Here is a 21,161-nt window from a genome sequence, read left to right as displayed (position 1 = left end):
GACAAAATGGCAGCCTACAAAATGGGAAAAGATCTTCACCAACCCCACATTGGACAAAGGGCTGATCTCCAAAATATACAAAGAACTGAAGAAATAGGTCACCAAAAGAACAAATAATTCAATTAAAAAATGGGCTGCAGACCTAAACAGAGAACTCTCAACCGAAGAATCTAAAATGACTGAAAGACACTTAAGGAAATGTTCAACATCCTTAGCCATCAGAGAAATGCGAACCAAAACAATTCTGAGATTCCATCTTACAACTGCAAGAATGGCTAAGATCAAAAACACTGATGACAACTTATGCTGGAGAGGTTGTGGGGTAAAGGGAACACTCCTGCATTGCTGGTGGGAGTGCAAACTGGTACAATCCCTTTGGATGTCAGTGTGGCGATTTCTCAGAAAATTAGGAAACAACCTTCCTCAAGACCCAGCAATATCACTTTGGGTGTGTACCCAAAGGATGCTCAATTATAGCACAGGGACATGCTCAGTTATGTTCATAGAAGAATTATTTGTCATAGCAAGAACCTGGAAACAACCTAAATGCCTCTCGATCAAAGAATGGATAAGATAATATGGTACATGTACACAATGGAATACTACACAGCAGAAAAAAATAACAACATCTTGAAATTTGTGGGCAAATAGATGGATCTAGAAAACATCGCATTGAGTGAGGTAGCCCAGACCCAGAAGGACAAATATCATATGTACTCCCTCATAAGTGGCTTTTAGACATAAATCAAAGAAAAACCAACCTACAATTCACAATCCCAGAGACCCTAGACAACAAAGAGGACCCTAAGAGAGACATACATGGATCTAATCTACAAGGGAAGTAGAAAAAGACAAGATCTCCTGAGTAAATTGGGAGCATGGGTACCATGGAAGAGGGTAGAGGGGAGGGGGAAGGAAATGGAGAAAATTATATAGCTCAATAAAAACAATTTGAAAAAAAAAAGAAAATGCCTGCCCTTATTTATACAACTGATCTCCGAGTCTTGATTTCCTGGCCCTGCCCCAAGTGGCCAGTACTGGGTTTATTAAAGCTCCCGGGAAACCGGATCTTGAACTGAAAGCCAGCAGTCTACGTGTGATCTCTGAACTCTTTCTGAAACCGGTAATACATCAAAACATGTATCCAATGAGTTCTCACTGGTGTTTTTTATGTTTAATTCCATTTGCTTGGCTGTTAAGCAAATATTACCTAGAATAAAAATGAACGAACAAAACATTTTACTTAACTAACTCACAGATTCGATGGTATCTAAAATTCCTCCCAAGGTCTGAATAGAGTCAATGAGATACAATAAGATACTGAATGTTACTTTCAAACTATGTTCCTTAGTTTCAGATTTTTTTGTTTTTGAGTTTTCAAAACAGGGTTTCTCTGTGTATCCCTGGCTGTTCTGGAGCACACTCCGTAGACCAGGCTGGCTTTGAGCTCACAGAAATCCTCCTGCCTCTGCTTCCCAAATGCTAGGATTAAAGGTGTCCGCTGCCACCACCGCCCGGCTTAGCTTTAGATTTTTAAAACGAGTTTAAGCTACCTCAAATTATCTTGATTACTAAATTTTAGCACATACAGTTAACCACAAACAAAGGATTGTATGTGATCTCCAACTGTCACCATTACTGTTTCTGCTGGATGTACAGATGAAGCGTGTGATAGGCAAGGAAGGTTTCCAGCACACACACAGAGCAATAGCAGCATGTTCCAGATTAGCAGCAGAAGAATCTGACTGCATATGTATATTTGTTTATACCAAGGGTATACATATACTTCAGGAGCTCAACAGTCTAAAAACTCTGGACTCGCTGTCTGCTTTTCTGCATTTTTCAGAGGTATAGATAGAGGTTTTAAAAAAAACACTTTTTAAGGCTGAAGATGCAAAAGAGATTTTTCCAAAGTATGTACAAAGAAAGAAAGGAGGGGAGAGAGGAAGGAAAAAGAGGGAGGGAGAGGAGGGAGGGAGGGGAGAGAGGGAGGGAGGGGAGGGAGAAAAGTTACTACTTTTCTTCATGTTCAGGCACAGTAATTTCCTATTTAGTTTCCTTCTTACTGGATCGCTAATGGGAAATGTAAGCTAAGGGCACTGCTTGAAAGCTGTATCAAAGCGCACAAGGCAAATGCTACGGAATCGTCAGGGCCTCCAAGAGCCAGTCTGTGCAAGGCCTGGTGTGTACTGTGCTGGCATCTTCCTTGTGATTCTACTGAGGCTTGTCTGCCTCCGAGGAACCTTCTGTTAGCAACTGACAGGAGCAGAAGGTCTTTACCAGTATCTCTCTACAGTAGGAACACCTTTTATAAATAACTATGGGTATAAGAAAAATAAATTGCTCAAAACATTTTTCATCATCAGGACGCCTTTAGTGAAAGGACTGTATCATAACTTCAGTGAGCACTCACATTCCTGCCTTGTTTTATCCAAGAGAGACTATGTGCAGAGTGGGGGGGGGAGGGGATAAAAATACTCTGTAGAATTTGAAGCAGAAGCAGACTCTCAAGGTAAGGAAAAGAAATAAGTAATTTCATTACCTGTCCTGAAAGTCTGTGTGTCCATTATTATTTTCCTTACATAATGCATTTGACATCACCTAATCCAGTCAACTACGTACCCTGGACTCTGCATCATCCTCTTCTTCGTCAGGATTATAAGCTTCCGCACAAACTGCAAATAAAAAGGGGACATTTTAAACATTTGTTCGTCAAATACATGTAGTAAATAGCTTTACAATTTAATGATCAGTGAACTTCAGACACAGGACCCAGAAGCCCTGAGCTGGTACTGATTTGAAAGCCTCCTCCCTGAGGACTAGAGTCCATGGTACCAGAAGATGCCAGGCAAGCTTCCAGAGAAGAGAAGCAACCAACAGTCAACCTACGCAGATATGACAACCCACGAATCATAGCCACCACCAGCATGGCAGGATAACCCCAAGGGTGCAGTGGTGACAGGCACTTACGACCTGTCAACAGGAAGGAAACCATACCCGGTTCTGGAAACCTAGTCAAAGAACTAATGTAGTCATGGATCTTGCGGAAGAATCTACAGCTACCATTTTACTAAGCCAGCAGAGTTCCTAACTATATTCTAAATATTTGTTCTTATACCCACAGACAAGAGTAGTATTCACTCTTCATCAAGGAAAATTCTCTTTGCAACAGACAGAGATAATTACAGATAACCACAACCAATCAAAACGCAGAGTTGTGGAGCCCAGTCACAATGGATATGTCTACAAAAGACTCCCACAACCAAGGCTCAGGGAACGTTATGGAGAGATGGTAAAAACCAGAGGATCAGGGAACTTGCTGTGAGATTGTGTCTCCTTGCGATGTCAGAAGCTACACCAACATGACCACCTAAGCATGAGGTGAACAGGCATGACACCTACAGACGCACTAATGTGGACGGGGAAGCCCAGGGTTCTCAACTCTACACAAAGAACTACAGGCCACTAAAGAATGCGGAAAGGGAGAGAAAGTGCTAACTGGTTATCCACGTTCAAGTGGTCAAAACATATGTACAAATACCATTATACAAACTGAGCAGGTCGTATATTTAGGAATATATGTGTGCACGTGCACACATGCATGTTAATAACAGTTAATAAAAAAAAGAGGCTATGAATTTGAAAGAGAGCAAAGAGGAGAATGTGGAACATTTGGAGAGAGGAAAAGGGAGGGGTAAATGGTATAACTATATTATAATCTCAACAAAAAATAATTTTTTAAATTAGTGATCATAAAGAGTACCACGATGGTTAAAAAGTCCATTAATTATGAGCAAGAAATTCACCCCTAAAATTGATTACATTTAATTTATAAGGAATTTTATAATATAAAGCCATATTTACAGCACTGGTGATTGCTTTCTGCTTATTCCTATTCAAAACTTAACCCTTTACCTTCATTTCCAAGGCAAAGAAATGTTTATGACCTAAGATTACCAAAGAGAACATGAACAGTAAAAACATCTAAGCTTGCCATGAAATGATCAATTTAATCATATAGTTACGAGAAACTTTCATGAATTATTCATAAGCCGCTTTCTCAGGAACACATGTGGCTAATACTGGGGATATTTCCTCCTGGTATTTGTCAGAGTTGGATTTATACTGCATATGCAGCCTGAAAACCTGCTTTCTTTCCCCTTAACACTGAAGAGTGTTTGTGTCACCAGAAACAGTAAATATTGTTAAGGACTACAAATTATGTTGCCTTGCTATAATTAGCTCCATTCCTAATACTGAGCATTTAACTGGCTTCTATTACAATATTTTTGCAATATTGTACTTCTTCACCATAAATACATATAGACATTTTAGATTATTCCAAATGTTTTTCTGGGAGCCAAAAGGCATGACAAATCTTAAGGCATATTTATTACAAAAGCCTGCACCCATTTATTGTTCTACAAAGAATATAAAAAGACTCTCTGGCTACATAAAAGAGCTGGGTGCCCATACTTAAAATCTTTGCCAATTTAAAATAAAGGATTTAAATATTTAAACTACTAAATGTGAACAACTCCCAAATACTGACTATGTATATCTTCTTTGTTGTCATTTATGGGAATATACTATTTCCTTTTTGACTAAAGTTAGTTGCTTTCTTTCTTTTTTTTTTCTTTTTTTTTTTTTTTTTAGGACAAGGCCTCCCTACATAGCCCTGGCTGTCCTAGAACCCACTATGTGGACCAGGATGACCTCAAACGCAGAGATCCACCTGCCTCTGCCCCCCACATGCTGGTATTAAAGGTGTGAGTCACCACACCTGGACACAGTCAGTTCTCAAAACATCGCTTCACTCTTAGACTGCTATAATAATTTAAATCAACTTGCTAATGTTTGTTACAAAATTTCACAGATTATGTATGTTTTGTTTATGCTTACCATAGTAATGTGTGTTGAGGAAGGAGCTGCCCTGATGTTTAACTTTAATGACTTAACCCCAATACTAAACATCACAAGAATCCCCACTTTATGAGCTTGACACCATCTTCTCATTTGCAAATCTTAAGATTTATTACTTTTCTTTCATTTTTATAAAAGTACGGTTTTTAAAAATTTTGACTTGAGTCTATATAGAGAGTTTATCTTGGCTAAGATACAGGAACTGAAATAACAAAACAACAACAATAATAATAATAATAGCAATAAATAAGGATCACAAATGCCTTCCTAGGGGTTTCAGGATGGCCTCAAGAATAATTAGTACCTTTGTCATCATTATTATAAAACCCAACGTAATTTTCCATTCTGCAGGCCCTGCTCTATGCAGCCACAGCAGTAGATCCTCCAACTGTGAGTGGTTAGGGGAGCCTACAGACATAGTGGGCTTGGGTCAGGGATGCTGTTAAAGAGCCTACAATACACAGTGATCCCCCTGCAATTAACCATCTCCAAACACAGCATTATCTGGTTTCAAATGCTAATAGTACTGAAGCTCAGAACCCCTGTCCTAGAGGATACTTTCTTATACAATCTCACAATCCTACAGCAGACAACGTCTTCACAGATGGAAGACCAGCGTGTGGAAAAATCAGGGTCACACATCCTAGTAAATGGCATGGCCGGTATTTGATTCTAGGACTATCTATCTTGACTCTGGAATCCTTGCTGTCAACCACTGTTGTATACCTAATGAGCAGGGCAGATCTGCCAATACAATGCCTATATTTCATTTTGTATTTCGGAAATCCCAGCAGAAACCGTTTCTTGGGAGCAAGCTCGTATTTAAAGACCTCCAATGATACATAAAACCAGAATGTCAATTTGGTAAGTAACTTCCTGGATGAAGTATGAAGTCAGCATGACCAGTCAGTCCTCCCTCTGCAGAAAACCACAGAAGCAGCCAAACCATAATTAAGATGTTGCCTGGTGATGAGGAAATGGGAAGTTAAGAATTTGTCAAATAAAAGTCTAATGATATTAGGCTGGATAACTAACACACATACACACACACACACACACACACACACACACGCACGCACACACACACACTATGGATCATCTGGCTAATGCAGCTTCCACACTTTATTTGCATTGGCTACAACTTTCCACTGGGCATGAAAACCTCCTCTAGGTGAGGCTCTGTAACTTTCCTTCTCGTGAGTGACAGCCAGCTAGGGAATAGGATAGCTATATCATTTGCATCGCTCAAAAATGAAAGCACGGGCCACTGTTCAAACTTTTTGACTTTCCAGAGGAAGACAAGGGGGAAATTAATCCTTGTGAGCATAAGGACTCCGAAGGTATGACAAGCTCACGTGCTCAACATATTCAGCAGGAAACGAAACAGCTAACAATGACTTGTGACCTATGTTCCTGAACTCATTGGTGCTATCTGAAGTGTCAGTTCATAAAAGGCATCCTGATCCTCTATTTTCTAACCTGCTGGTGGTCACTATCCCCTAAATAAAAAAACCAAATAAATAAAGATCTGTTATTTTCCAAGCAGCTTACCAACTGCCTCAATGTCACTTATTAGTAACCTTCTAACCTGAGTATCTACTCTGTCATACAAGGTGTGTTTGTGTTGGCCTACTGGCTTCTTCAAAGTATTCATTTTGCCAGTATTGTAAAGACTGATTCTTGGCACTGCTGTGGTGATTTCAGAGGACTAGAATTTACCTCTTAGACCCAAAGGACACTTGTAGCTGTGAAAAGTTGCTGCAGTGAGCCTTACAGAGCTATCCTAACTGTTTCCTTTAATTAGAACCCAGCTTGTTTATCTCCCTTCTCCCCAGCACCAACTTAAAAGCCAGATCAAGAGTCATGGGTTGGGGATAAGGAGCATGGTACAGTGTTTACACTGTACCCATGAAGTCCTGAGTTTACTCTTGACCACAACCACCCCTCACACACACAAATGGGGGGATCTTGACCTTTCACCCACACAGAGCTAATTCGGGTGTGTTCATCTCTGTGAGAACCCTTTGTGCTCCTCCAAGAGTGTGGGAGGAATCACTGTCATCACTCAACAAACTATGTTCTTCCAGACGTGGTACACTCTGCTGTCTGTCCCCCCATGGGGACTGGCTAGGTATTCTCATTCCGTAGCGGGGTCAGGAGCACACTGCCTGGCTGGGTATTCTCATTCCGTAGCGGGGTCAGGAGCACACTGCCTGGCTGGGTATTCTCATTCCGTAGCGGGGTCAGGAGCACACTGCCTGGCTGGGTATTCTCATTCCGTAGCGGGGTCAGGAGCACACTGCCTGGCTTGATGTACGTGAGAGAGGCTGACAGCTGAACACTCTTCCCTGGGTTTTAGAATGGAGCTCCCAGTAGCATACCAGCGCTACAGACTCTCAGACACATTCCGAATGCAGGAGTGAAAAGCTGATTCAGGTTATTTGCTCAAGAGTCAGAGGCACAGAGAATGAGTGACAATGAGGTCTTCTGTTTTATCCACTAAAGGGCAGAGGTGAAAGAACTCGGTAAATATTTGTGTAAAACAGATGAATGTCAGACTGACTCCGTCCGGATGTCTTGTCAAGACAGTCTTCTTGTAACTGTGCTGCCTCTTATTCTACCAGGCATACAGCTGCCCTTTGTGGTCTAGACAATCTGAAACTCATCCTCAAACTGCATTTCTTAGCTCCTTGGAAACTACACAGTAGAGAGAGGCAGCCTTAAGATATATTTAAGTCCCGCTGTTCTGCCGCAATATGTGTATTTGGACAGCACGCTGGCTGTTGAGAATAGTCTAGGAATTTAAGCCGATTCCCACACTGCAGACGGAGTGTGTGCGCTGGTGTCGCCAGACAACTGTCACAGACTGCAGAGCAGACCCAAGAGAAGATCTGCATCGACTTCCCACCCTGTCGAACTTGGCCTTCAGTCTTCCCCTGCGCTCTATTTATAGTGCGGTAGACAAAGGGTTATGCCAGCTCCGGAGTTCGTTGTTTTTTCTAAAAGCAAGATCCCTCTTCTCTTCATTGGTTGTGTTTGAGGTTCGATACAGTCAGACAAGCTGATATTAGGCAAGAATAAAACCCACACTGGCATCGTGGTCGACAAAGAGTAAAGAACACTGTGAGCCACTGGGTGCTCAATGCTGATGCTGTATTGTACACCATATGTGCCCTTCATAAATATTCCCTGGAAGAATGACACACAAATATGGCCTCCACGCAAAGACTTTGTGGTTCAGAGACCTTTAAATGTAGAAAAGAACTGTCTTCTATACAATATACAAAGGTTAAATTTTTTGTGTTATCAATGTGCCCATTTTTTTGCATACTTATTTAAATAATAATTAGCTTAAAATAAAGCGCATATAAAAGCACAGGTGTATTAGACAACAGAGTTCTCACTCAAGATGGTTAAATGCCCTCCTACATGAGAAAAAAAAAACTTTAAAAATTATCAGAGAAGGCAAGCATCTCACCAAAGAAAATGGTTCCCAGGGGCCAAAAAAAATTTCTTAAAAAAAAAAAAGAAAGTACAAAATATACACCAAATGCATAACAGATGCACGGTATATCTACAGTGAAATCTCACTGACTGACGCGGTGGAGGGGAGAACTGGGGAGGGTGATAAAGAGCCAGAGCTCACCAGTATGGAATGCACTCACTCCAGCTAACGAAGGGGGTGAGGTGACGCCAGGCCTGCCCTACCTTTGCTCCCATCTGCTGCTGCAAAGGAGCAGTTCTGGGCCTGCAGGCCAGAAGGATTTCCTCGCCATATGCTATTTTTTTATTATTATTAAAGATAGAAGGTGGGCTGGAGAGATGGCTCAGTGGTTAAGAGCATTGCCTGCTCTTCCAAAGGTCCTGAGTTCAATTCCCAGCAACCATATGGTGGCTCACAACCATCTGTAATGAGGTCTGGTGCCCTCTTCTGGCCTACATACAGACAGAATATTGTATACATAATAAATAAATATAAAAAACAAAAACAAACAAAAAAACCTCACCTCCATCTCCATGTAGTTCCTGCCAAGAGCACAAAACAAACAAACAAAAAAAACACACACACACACAAAAAAGATAGAAGGTCAACTCTTTTTAAAGTCTGTGTCATAAAACCTCTACAGGAAAAACAAAACTTTATGTTAGAGCACATTTGTCAGAGGGGAGAGATGGCTCAGAGGTTAAGAGCACCGGCTGCCCTTGCAGAGGTCCTGAGTTCAACTCCCAGCAACCACATGGCGGCTCACAGCCATCTATAATGGGATCTGATTCCCTCTTCTGGCATGCAGGTGTATAAACAGATAGAGAGTACCATATACATAAAATATATAAATATTTTTAAAAAAAGAACACATATTCCTTTACTAAATAAATTTTTAACGGTTATCTTCCCCATGTTAGGTTCCCAGTACTCATGATGGTTACAACCATCTATAACTACAGTTCAGTGTACTCCAGTGCCCAAGCACACAAGACATAAATACAGGCAAAATACTAATACACAAAAAACAAAAGTAAATCTAACAAAAGGTTTTAAAAATTAAATCGAGCCAGTTGTGGTGGCACATGCCGGTAGGATTTGTTGAAGGAGGCAGAGGCAGGAAGATCATGAGTTCAAAGCCAGCCTGGGTTGCACATTTTTTAAAAAAAATCTAATTAATAGCCAAGGAGAAATTTTCAAAGAATTATGATTGTTCAGTTTAAATATCAATTGATAATTTCTCAAATCTGTCAGAAGGGTTCTATTGTTTAGGTAATATAATTATCTCTTGAAATTTACTCTGATTAAAGGCAGTGGTGGCACATGCCTTTATCCCAGTACTCAGGGAAGCAGAGGCAGGTAGATCTCTGTGAGTTCGAAGCCAGCCTGGTCTACAGAGTGAGTTCTAGGACAGACACAGATACACAGAGAAACCTTGTCTTGAGAAACAAGCAAACAAATCTTCTTTTATATTAAAATAAACTAAATATAAACATTGGCCAATAGACCAATATAGTCTCATTTATCACGATGTAATTCTGCCCTTTAAATCACAGTTCTAGCACCACTTAAACGTTTTCACTTATTACTCAGAAATGCATTCTTGGACACTTCCGGTGTTTGAGACGAATGAGGAAGAGAGGCCGCTGGGATTCTCCTAGTTCACTAGTATATTTTCAGAACAAGCATCATTTGACCAGCGTATCCTAGGGTGGGAAACTGGAACTTAACCCAGCAGGGAAGTCAGAGGAGAGACACCAGCACTGGGGGGACCGTCCTGGCGACTCTCAGAGCAATCGGGAGTCTAGCAGGACTGTGCTCACCAAAGCGTGCAGGCACAGCGCTTATCAGCCCGCACAGACTCTTTTTCTTCTTGCGCCAGCCTTGCTGAAAACTAGGGTTCTTAGGCCTGTACTGGCACACCCAACTCCATTTCCAGTTCTAAAAATGGAACTGAACAGCCTCTTAAAAAAATACTTATTTTCTGTGGATTGAAACTATACCAACTCATGGAAATTGCTTTAAAAAAAAATAAGTTTGGTGAACACTTTTGTAGGTCATGGCATATTTCTATAAAGTCTAATTTTTGAATGGTTTCAAATAAAGCAATAATATATAATGACACTGTCTTAGGGCTTCTATTGCTGTGAAGAGACACCATGACCACAGTAACTTTTATAAAGGAAAACATTTAGTTTGGGTGGCCTACAGTTTCATAGGTTTAGTCCATTATCGAAGGCAGGAAGCATGGCAGCATGCAGGTGGGCATAGGGCTGGAGAAGGACCTGAGGGTTGTACATCTGAGTCCCCAGGCAACAGGAAGTGAACTGTGACCCCAAATCCTGTCCCCACAGTGACACTCTTCCTCCAGCAAGGCCACACCTCCTAATAGGGCCACCCCCTTTGGGGACTATTTTCTTTCAAACCACCACAGACATATATCTTAATTTCTCCTTTGCTGGGAATTCTTCTTTTTATTAGCTGCCATTTTTCTCCAATCAAGATCTGGATCAATTTGTGAGATGACAAATTAAAAACAAGTTCTTATAAATTTTTTAATTAAGATAAAATGATATATGATGAGTAAAAAAATTAAAATCCAGCTAGACGGTGGTGGCACATACTATTAATCCCAGCACTCAGGAGGCAGAGGCAGGTGGATCTCTGTGAGTTTGAGACAAACCTGGTCTACAGAGTGACCTCCAGGACAGGCTCCAAAGCTACAGAGAAACCCTGTCTTGAAAAAACAAAATATAAACAAACAAATAAATAAACAATGAAATAAAATCCAGAGACAAACTACTAAACATGTAGGTCAAATAAATTAGCACACTTGTTAGAGTCTTCTGTTTATTAAATAAAAAAAAAACAGTATTACAAAGAAAGCATTGTTTAGAATGGACTTTCTCAGTCCTGCTGGTGAGAGGTGGGAACAGACTGGGAGAAGTCAACTTAAAAGATTACACACATATACATATACACATACCCATACTCACACACACACACTCACACTCACACTCATAGACACACATACATACACATACACACACCACATGCACACACACTCACACACATACACACACATACACACACACACATACACACACTCACACATGCATACATAAATACCACATGCACACACACTCACACACACACATACACACCACACACACACAACACAAGGCCAGCACAGCTAAGGCTGTAGAGTCTGGAAGCCTGTGCGCTGTTGGGGAATGACATCACAGGCACTGTCGAAACCACTATGACACTCCGCTGTGCTGTGAATGTGTATCCCCCACACACCAAAGCTCCTGTGCTTGAACACGTGGTTCCCAGTTGGTGGCACAGCTTGGGGAGGTGGAGTTCTGCAGGAGGGAGACTCTGGTAAACAGAGCCTGAGGTTTTAGACTTCTACAGGCAGTTCCTGTTTGCTCTCTGCTTCTGGACTTCTGATGCAATGAGGGCCAGCTGCAAGCTGCCACCACCATGCCTTTCCCGCTGTGGTGAACGGCATCTTGTCTGGAATCAGAGGACAAAAACAGACTTTCTCTCTCAAGCTGCCTTTTCAGGTGTTCTAGCTAGCACAACAGCAGAAGAGACACTAATAAACAATTCCACAAAAAAAGTTTGTTTTTTTTTTAATTACCATATATCCCAGTAACCCCTCTTTGGGGAATATACTCCAAAGAACTGAAAGCAGAGACTCAAACAGATATTTGTGTGTCCATTTTTATAACAGCGTAACAGTCAACATGCAGGAGCAGCGTCCATCAGGAAATCAACGTATAAACAAAGTACAGTATAAACAAAGAACGGAATGTTATTCGCTTGTAGCATGAAGGAAGCCCTAGTGCGGGCTGTAATACTAATGACCCTTAGAGACACGACTAACTCAGTTACAGCGGGACTGAGTGTAGCTAATGAGATTCCTACAACACTCACATTCACAGAGACAGAGGCGGCTGTAGGATGAGGAGTTCAGTGTTTAACGCGTACGGTTAGTTAAGGTGTAAAGTTCTGTCGGCAGACGGTGGTGCCTGGTGCACATCAATGTGAACGCTTAATATCATACAACCAAACACCTGTAATGGGTAAAACACTAAATTTTGTTCTGTAAAAAAGATGTAGATTAGAGGGTGTAATGCACGTCCAGCACACACAAGGCCCCAAGTTCAGTCTCCAGGACTACCAACCAGAGGTGTGGTGCACACCCGTAATCTTATCCTCGTAAGTAGAGACAGAAGGATTAGAAGTTCAAGGTCATTCTCAGTCCTCTCGCAAGTTCACAACCAAAGTGGCCTACAAGAGACCCTATCTCGGGGCAGGGGGCACTAGGGGCTAACAGTGTATACCATAAAAGTTTGAGGACCTGAGTTCTATCCCCAGCATCTATGTGAAAAGCTGGGTATGGTGGCACGCACTTATACTGCCAGTGCTTATGGTAAGACCCCTGATCCCCACAAGAGACCTTATCTCAAAGAAAACATTGCAGCTGAGGTTACCAATGGGCTCCACCCCATTGCTATCTCAAAAACCACACAGAAGACCTTTTTAAATGAAAATTTTAAATGACAGATATTTGAGTAAACATAAGATTCCATAAATATATTTCCTCTTCTCCTAATTTCTTTAAAAGATTTCAAAAATAATGATTAGAACACCAAAACTGTGTATTTCTAACGTAGGTAACTCAGAATCAGGAGACAGTGAGTGGAAAGACTACGTGTTTTCTCTGCTGATTCACCCCCACTACACACACACACACACTCAAACACACACACACACACACACACTCAAACACACACTCTCACACACACACTCACACACACACTCACACAGCCACGCGTGCACACATACATACACACTCACACACTCACACACACACTCACACACACACACACACACAGCCACGCGTGCACACATACATACACACACACACTCACACACACTCACACACACTCACACACACACACTCACACACACAGCCACGCGTGCACACATACATACACACACACACACTCACACACACACACTCACACACACAGCCACGCGTGCACACACACACTCACACACACACTCACACACACACTCACACACACAGCCACGCGTGCACACATACATACACACACACACTCACACACACACACACACTCAAACACACACTCTCACACACACACTCACACACACACTCACACAGCCACGCGTGCACACATACATACACACACACACACACTCACACACACACACTCACACACACAGCCACGCGTGCACACATACATACACACACACACACTCACACACACACACACACTCACACACACTCACACACACACTCACACACACAGCCACGCGTGCACACATACATACACACACACTCACACACACTCACACACACACTCACACACAGCCACGCGTGCACACATACACTCACACACACACTCACACACACAGCCACGCGTGCACAGTCTCCCTGAGTGTGTGTGTACCTACCTTTTGTTCATTCTGTGTTAGGATATATATTTAGAATCAGAGTGGGTGATGCTCACCTCTGTGAGATCGGTGTTAGCCACAACTCTGACGAGCTGACACCACAAAGTATCTGAGCGGCTTGGGCACAAGCTTCTCCTTCCTCATCCTTAACAGTTTAGAAAAATGCACAGTGTCTTGCAAACAATACACAGTGTGATTGTTCATTTAACTGAAATGAGAGCACCATAAGCAACCACATTATAAAGCCATCATTTAGGTAGTTATGAAAATATAATCATTCAACACAATCACAATTACCTTATCTTTTTATTATAGAAAACAATTGTCCTCTTATAAAATGGAAGCACTTACAAACTTAAAAAAAATCAGATTTTAAAGTGTAATTATTTTATTTTGTATAGTGTGATGGAAGAAAGTGGTTGTTTGTTTAAGAAAATAACATTATAAATAGATTCTAAGGGGGCTGGAAAGAAGGCTCAGTAGTTAAGAGCGCTTGCTGCATTTCCAGAGGTCCTCAGTTTGGTCCCATCACTCACCACCTATAAGGGCAGCTCGAGAGATCTGAAGCCCTCTTCTGGCCTCTGAGGGTACTGCATACAAACGGTACACACACCTGACCACAAACACAAGCACAGATAAACACCAAAACCTTTTTTTAAACACTTAAAAAATGGTTTCCAAGATGAAAGGCTGACCTTGACTCCCCACAGTATCTCTTTAAAGATACTGACATAAAAGTAAAGTATTATTTCTTCCCTGGGAATTCTTCCTTCAGTAGCTGGATGAATTGCTAGGCAAGATAATGGCCCCATTCTTCTAAAAGAACAATGACATCAGTCCCATAGTGCTAGTTCTTGTCATTCTACATGAGGTACTGCAAACAACAGTGTTTCTCAAGAGAGAAAGATGTACATCCAAAGGGGTCACTGCAGTCACACTGGCAAGAGGGAAAACAGAAGTGAGCATCCAGGAGCTCTGGGTTTGCAAGTGAGTGTGCCAACAGAGACAATGACACAGACAGACAGACAGACAGGCAGGCAGGTGCGTGTGTGCACCCATCCCTCCCCCACTCCACATCACACCACATACATTTAGGGAGTTAATGAAGCTGACGGACATTCTCTGGAACCTGCACCCCTCTCCATGACCCCCTTTCTTAAAACCTAACAGGATCTCTATCTACCTGCTGGCTGGGTACAAAAACTTTTAGATTGTCCACAAAATTGGACAAAATTTTCTGAAAGGCATCTCAAAACAAGGATGTTAAGAACAAAAAATCTTGTTTACTTAGGGCCAAGATGTTAGTGGACAGTACTCCTTTCGTCTGTATTTCCAAATGGCACACCTCATAAAAGCCACCTATAATTTCATTTTTACCTTTCAGATAAGAGTAGTAAGGAAAGCAGCCTGTATTTCTCACATACCATTTAAACTTCACTTTGTTGCAAATGGCACCTTTTGTGCAATGTAAACCAGAAAGCCATAGAACATGTGCATAGCCATTACAGAGACACCTAAGCAGGACTCTCTTAACAAAGCAAACAGGCACCCACATCCCTCTGCCAGGTGTGACTGTCTTTCTCCTGAGCCAACACCATCTGTCCTCCTCTCCCACGGAAGCTTAGGAGTGAATACCTTTGCTAACTTTACTTCACTCTGATTCATTCTGAAGTTCTTTCCTGTGATACAAAGATCCAGCTTTACCTGATGTCCCATGAGCAGGGAGTTACTCGGGCTACCACAGACATTGTGTCTCCCCCGCTATTGCTGACAGATTGCCAACTGTCAATGTTCACAACATCTGGTGTTCCAGACCACTAGCACGGTGCCTAGAAGCCATTGTCCTAAATTGGAGGCCTCACTCACTCCATTTTGCCTTTCTGATGCACACTTTTCTCCAAGTCATGTCTTCCTACAGTCACCAGGGACTTCAGGAACTAATCAATATCCTGTGGCAAGAATCAAACTAATTCATACAAAAGCAAGTTTCTATTTCTTTTACCTCCAAGACAAGATCTCTCTGAACAGGTCGACAGGCCACACTGGATCCAATCTCGTGATTCTCCTCTCCATCTCCAAATGCTCGGACTGCTGCTGGCAGGCACGGCTACCTCCAGTGACATCAACTTTCCAGTTGCTGATAATGACCAACTAGACCACAGTGTGACCGAGACTGCTCTACTGCGCATGTTTCCTGTCCTGAATTTGCTCCTTTCCCGCTTGAGGTCGGACACTGCTCGGCATCCCTGAATACAGCTCTCAGATCTACCTTCCCAGAGGCAGCCACACTGAACAGAAATCCCTCCTCTTCACCAAGGCTTTTCCGGCTTTTGTTTGTTTTGAGGGAGACAAGCAGCCAGACCTCAGAACAGAGACTCAGCCTCCTGCCTAGGCCTCAGTAATAATTGCACATTACAACCACTGTAAGTCCAATGCTCATCTATAAAATAAGGAGCCACCCTTGGGTATGTATTCAATGTTGACAGAACTCTGGTATGCAGCACACAACTGCGCAAACAGTGTATCTGAATCTCCGTCTTGTCCCTCCCACTGGTTGCTATGTAACCAAGGCAAAGATTTGGCCAGTGTATATGTTTATCTTAGCTCGTTCTAGAATAGTGCCTGTTATATAGAGTTACTTTAAAGAATAAGTCATTCCTGAGGTAACTCAGACACAGAAAGACAATTATCACATGTACTTACTCATAGGTGGTTTTTAAACATAAAGCAAAGAAAGCCAGCCCACAAACCACAATTCCAGAGAACGTAGACAACGATGCAGACACTGAGAGAGACTTATGTAGATCTAATCTACATGGGAAGTAGAAAAAGACAGGATCTCCTGAGTAAATTGGGAGCATGGGGACCTTGAGGGAGGATTGAAGGGGGAACGGGAGAAGCAGAAAGGGGAGCAGAGAAAAATGTACAGCTCAATAAATATCAATTAAAAATGTATATAAAAAAGAATAAGTCATTCCAGCTGACCTAAAGAAGTGGGAGCTCATGGACTCTAGACAGACAGCTGGGAGCCTGCATGGGACCTACCTAGGCCCTCTGCATGTGCGTGACAAGTTACATAGCTTGGTCTGTTTGTGGGGCCCCTAGCAGTGGGATCAGGACCAGTTCCTGTCTCATGAGCTGGCTTTTGGGAACCTATTCCCCATGCTAGGTTGCCTTGTCCATCAAAATGCAGGGGGGAGAAGCTTGGTCCTGCCTCACCTTGATGGGCCATTCTTTGTTGACTCCCATGGGAGGCCTGCTCCTTTCTGAATGGAGAGGAGGAGGAGTGGATGGAGGAATGGGGAGAGGTGGGAGGAACGGTAGTAGGGGGAAGGGAAACTGTGGTCGGTATGTTAAAATAAATGAAAAAAAGTCAAATCAATAACACAAAAACACTTAGAGGAATTCCTAGCTTGAGGTAAGCAGCCAGTAAATGATTAACTATTATGTCACCTGAAGCATTTCCCTTTGAAACGCCAGGCTTTGGTTATATTCCGAGTTTGTAGTCAAAATGGACTCAAAGCATGGAACTTGTTTTTTCAATAGAAACTATCTTTAGCCCATGCCATACCATATTACTAATGTCCTCAGTCGTCTTGAGATTTTTAAAAAAAGAAATAAGGGTAGTACTTGATTGAGCATGCCTTTCTGAAGTGTCCTAAGACACTGTTAAGGTCCCAAAAGGGACAAATGGCTACCCCTGGTGCCTACTGGTACATTGGAGTGTATGCTGGTCTCTGGGCTCTTGCAGTATCATGAATCCTGTTAGAGAGTCCAACTTGGTGTCCTGGCCCTTTTTTAGGGTAGGCTCTGTTGCCTACCCTAAACTTCTCCAGCTCATGGGTTTCCCTTCCCCAGCTTCTCGTTCCCAATAACCCTACCATTTCAGCCATGAGCTCACTCTCTTTTTGTCCTCTCTTTGTCCTCCTCTCTAGCTCTCTCTCTCTCTCTTCTCATGGCCTAGTCCAATCTGCTGGCCACGCTTATAGTCTATTACTTTCTATGCTCTGGACTCTTCCAGATGCTTTTGGCTGTTCTCCCATACCTTAAAAACAAACAGAAAGAAAGAAAGAAAGAAAAAAAAAGAAAGAAAGGAAGGAAGGAAGGAGGAAGAAAGAAAGAAAGAAAGAAAGAAAGAAAGAAAGAGGGAGGGAGGGAGGGAGGGAGGGAGGGAGGGAGGGAGGGAGGGAGGGAGGAAGGAATTTTCCTAAACCAAATCTTGGAACAATCATGTCCTCATTTTACACAAACATAATTTGTGCAAATGTACAGGTATTTATTTCACTTTTCTGTTATAGTCAGTTTAAAATTAAATCAAACTTAAAAGGATTTGTGCTATCAAGACAATACAACCACTTCAGAGGTGCGTATGTCCCTAAAAGGTACAAATTATAACAACAACACTTTCCTACATTTGGGTAAAGTTCTCTTGCAGTTGTAGGTAATGACACTGTGACTATTATTTTAAATGCCATATGGTATACATGATCCTAACACACGTGAAACTGTGAGACAGATACAGGATGCCATGCTCCATGTAGTCTCCTGCACGACACGATACTCCTCATATCTGACCAGCACCTCTTACCATGACTACTGGGTTCCTCAAGAACAGTTTCCAGTTACATAATCATTAGCTCCAAACCCTAAGGCAGAATGCTCTTCCAATAACGCCTTCTGAATTGTGCCTGAGATTCAAGAGCTTAATTCTGGGTTCAAGTGTTTACTCTGGTATGACGTGTTACTTCCGCTTTAAGACAGTAATTGAGCATGTTTGAAGAAGCAGAGCTCATCACATGACTATGAGGATTTTCTGATACTAGGAAATACACTGACATAATTTATCTGATTGTCATCTTGTAAAGAAGGAGATACTGATGATTATATAGACATTATGAAGACATTCAACATTCTACTCATTTCTAAAACCCTTAGTAGTATTAGTAATCTTAGCAAGCATACATCATAGTTTCACAAATCAACAGTACTCTGTGAACTTGGTATTTCCGCCACTACATTTTTAACAGTATTAGACTGGTGTCTGGATACTAAGCAATCCTCTCCAGGTCAAGTACTTAGCTTAGGAGCGCCTGAGCCCAAACACAAACGAGAAATGAAGAAAGAGACGGACCAGGCCACTCAGGGTAACTACAGGCGGCAAATGGTGAGCACAGAGGCTTAGTAAATAAGGAAATACCAGCCGAGTAACTGACCTGTAACACTGGAAACATTTAAGTGTCCTGTAACACTGTTCCACACTATATTAAACAGAGGACGGAAGATGAATTAGTGTGCTGTTTTATAGGGCGTCTGACAACATCTGGACAAATTCCCCACTCCTACAGCCTTGGCTAAGCAATTCCACTTCTACACACATCAAGTATGAATGTATTTTTATGGCGCAATTACACAACACCATATTGTGTCTAGACTCTAAATTCCATTGTTGCAGAACACTGGTCTAATGAAATTCTGTTGTGTACTGATCACAACTACAACGGCATCAATACGGATGCACAGGATTGCAATGGGGAAAGTAATACTTCAGCTTTATAGTAGGGAATAAAACCTCATCATTAAAAGGCCAAAATTAAATTTAAAAAAAAGATTCTAATTCACTGTTATTGACAATGCAGAAGCTGGGAATCATTTCAAATTTAAAAATTAAAATGGAGAGGCCAAGTCCCAACTCTCACAGTCTCACCCGTCACACCCCCTCCCCGTGCCTTGTCTCTTCTCTAAGTCATCAGACCGCATCTACTACCTAACATTACAGGTCTTAGAGTACCCACAAGGCTTATCACACCTGTTTCTATATTCTACAAACAGATGGAAGCGGACTGATGCATCTTTTATAGGATCCACATGACAAAGGAATGTGATCGTTATTAATTACAATGCTGCAAACCAATCAAGCATGGCACATTCAGTTTGTAGTCATCCTCGCGAATTTCCTATACCATTAACTTACTGTTTGGCTTGAAGAATGTGAAGGGTATATAAACTAAGCTCATGTCTTTAATCCTGTCCCTCAGAGGGAGACACAAGTGGATCGCTGTGAGCTCAAGGCTAGCCTGGTCTACATAGCTAGTTCTAGGCCAATCAAACCATGATGAAACCCAATCTTAAAAACAAACTAGCAAAAAAGTATTGTATAAATTCAATTGAATTTTTCAGATAATAAGGTTTTATTTGCCTTCTTGAGGGAGAAATAAAGATTAATAATGAATCCGAATAAAATGTAAACAAACAATTTCTAGAAACACAGGTAAGGATATGTTTAGATACTCAATATCATAATTTCAACATCACAATATATTTTCAATAATTTGAATGATAATGTGGTATTTTTAGGTTTCTAAAATGTTCTAAGGGAAACTGGGTAACAGTGAAATTTAAATTGAAATTAATCGGAATCAGTTACTTGAACTAAAAAACATAAATATGCAAACCCATAATTCAGAGCACAGAAAATTTAGCGATGAACAGGATAAAATTCAAAGAACGTATTTAAAATAGTAGAAATACCTATAACTCTATTAATAACAACACTAATTTAACTTCCTCACCTAGAAGAGCCTATATAGAAAAAACAATGCTAGCAATACAATTTATTCAACAAATGCTTTTAATGTGTTGGAATTTATCATAAGAATATCTAACGTGATTTTAAAATTCAGGATGAAAACCACGACAGAAAACAGCTGCAAACTGGAAGGACAGAACACAAGCTCAGAAAGAACAAGGTTAAGTCCCTAGCACCGCATAAACCAGGCATGGACACACATGAGACACCAGGATCTGAAGCCCAGGGACATCCTTCGTTACCTAATGATGCTGAGGCCTGGATACATGAGACCCTGTCTCAAAAAAGAAAACCTAGACATGGCTTGACTTGTTTCCCGTGAACAGTCACAAATACCTGCGTGATTTGATGATGAAGTATGCAACAGTTTTATAGTTCTATTGCCCCTACTCCTGTTTAATAAAATATCTAAAACTATTTTGACTCAGTATTTCGATAATACTGAAGATAAAAAGAATATGACCTTAGGCACAACCTTGGGAACTGAATCACTCTTTGTGCCTGTTAAACAGAGATGGTCTAAAATCCCCTGTGAAGAACTGCCAGTGACTCTCCTTAGCCGCCACTGGGGAAGCAGCACTGAGAACGCTGGTGGCCCACATCCGAGCCCGATTCATTTCACCAGCAACAGCACTGGCTTTCGCCTACTACCACGAGGGTTCAGAACCAGCCTAACTG

The 21,161-nt window shown here is 41.6% G+C and overlaps 1 protein-coding gene across 1 annotated transcript in view; it reads right to left on the bottom strand.

Annotated features, from left to right (window-relative positions):
* The window catches only part of Prkar2b (protein kinase cAMP-dependent type II regulatory subunit beta), a 94,015-nt gene that overhangs the window by 39,231 nt on the left and 33,623 nt on the right, over positions 1-21,161 (bottom strand). Inside the window, exon 3 of the mRNA XM_075947404.1 lies at positions 2,623-2,675. Coding sequence (XP_075803519.1) covers positions 2,623-2,675 — 53 coding nt within the window. The remainder of the gene's footprint in view (positions 1-2,622; positions 2,676-21,161) is intronic.

Source organism: Microtus pennsylvanicus, chromosome 14 (assembly GCF_037038515.1).
Source record: "Microtus pennsylvanicus isolate mMicPen1 chromosome 14, mMicPen1.hap1, whole genome shotgun sequence".
Classification (NCBI taxonomy): Eukaryota; Metazoa; Chordata; class Mammalia; order Rodentia; family Cricetidae; genus Microtus; species Microtus pennsylvanicus.
The sequence above is the reverse complement of the archived record's forward strand: the minus strand, read 5'-3'. Positions and strand labels throughout refer to the sequence as shown.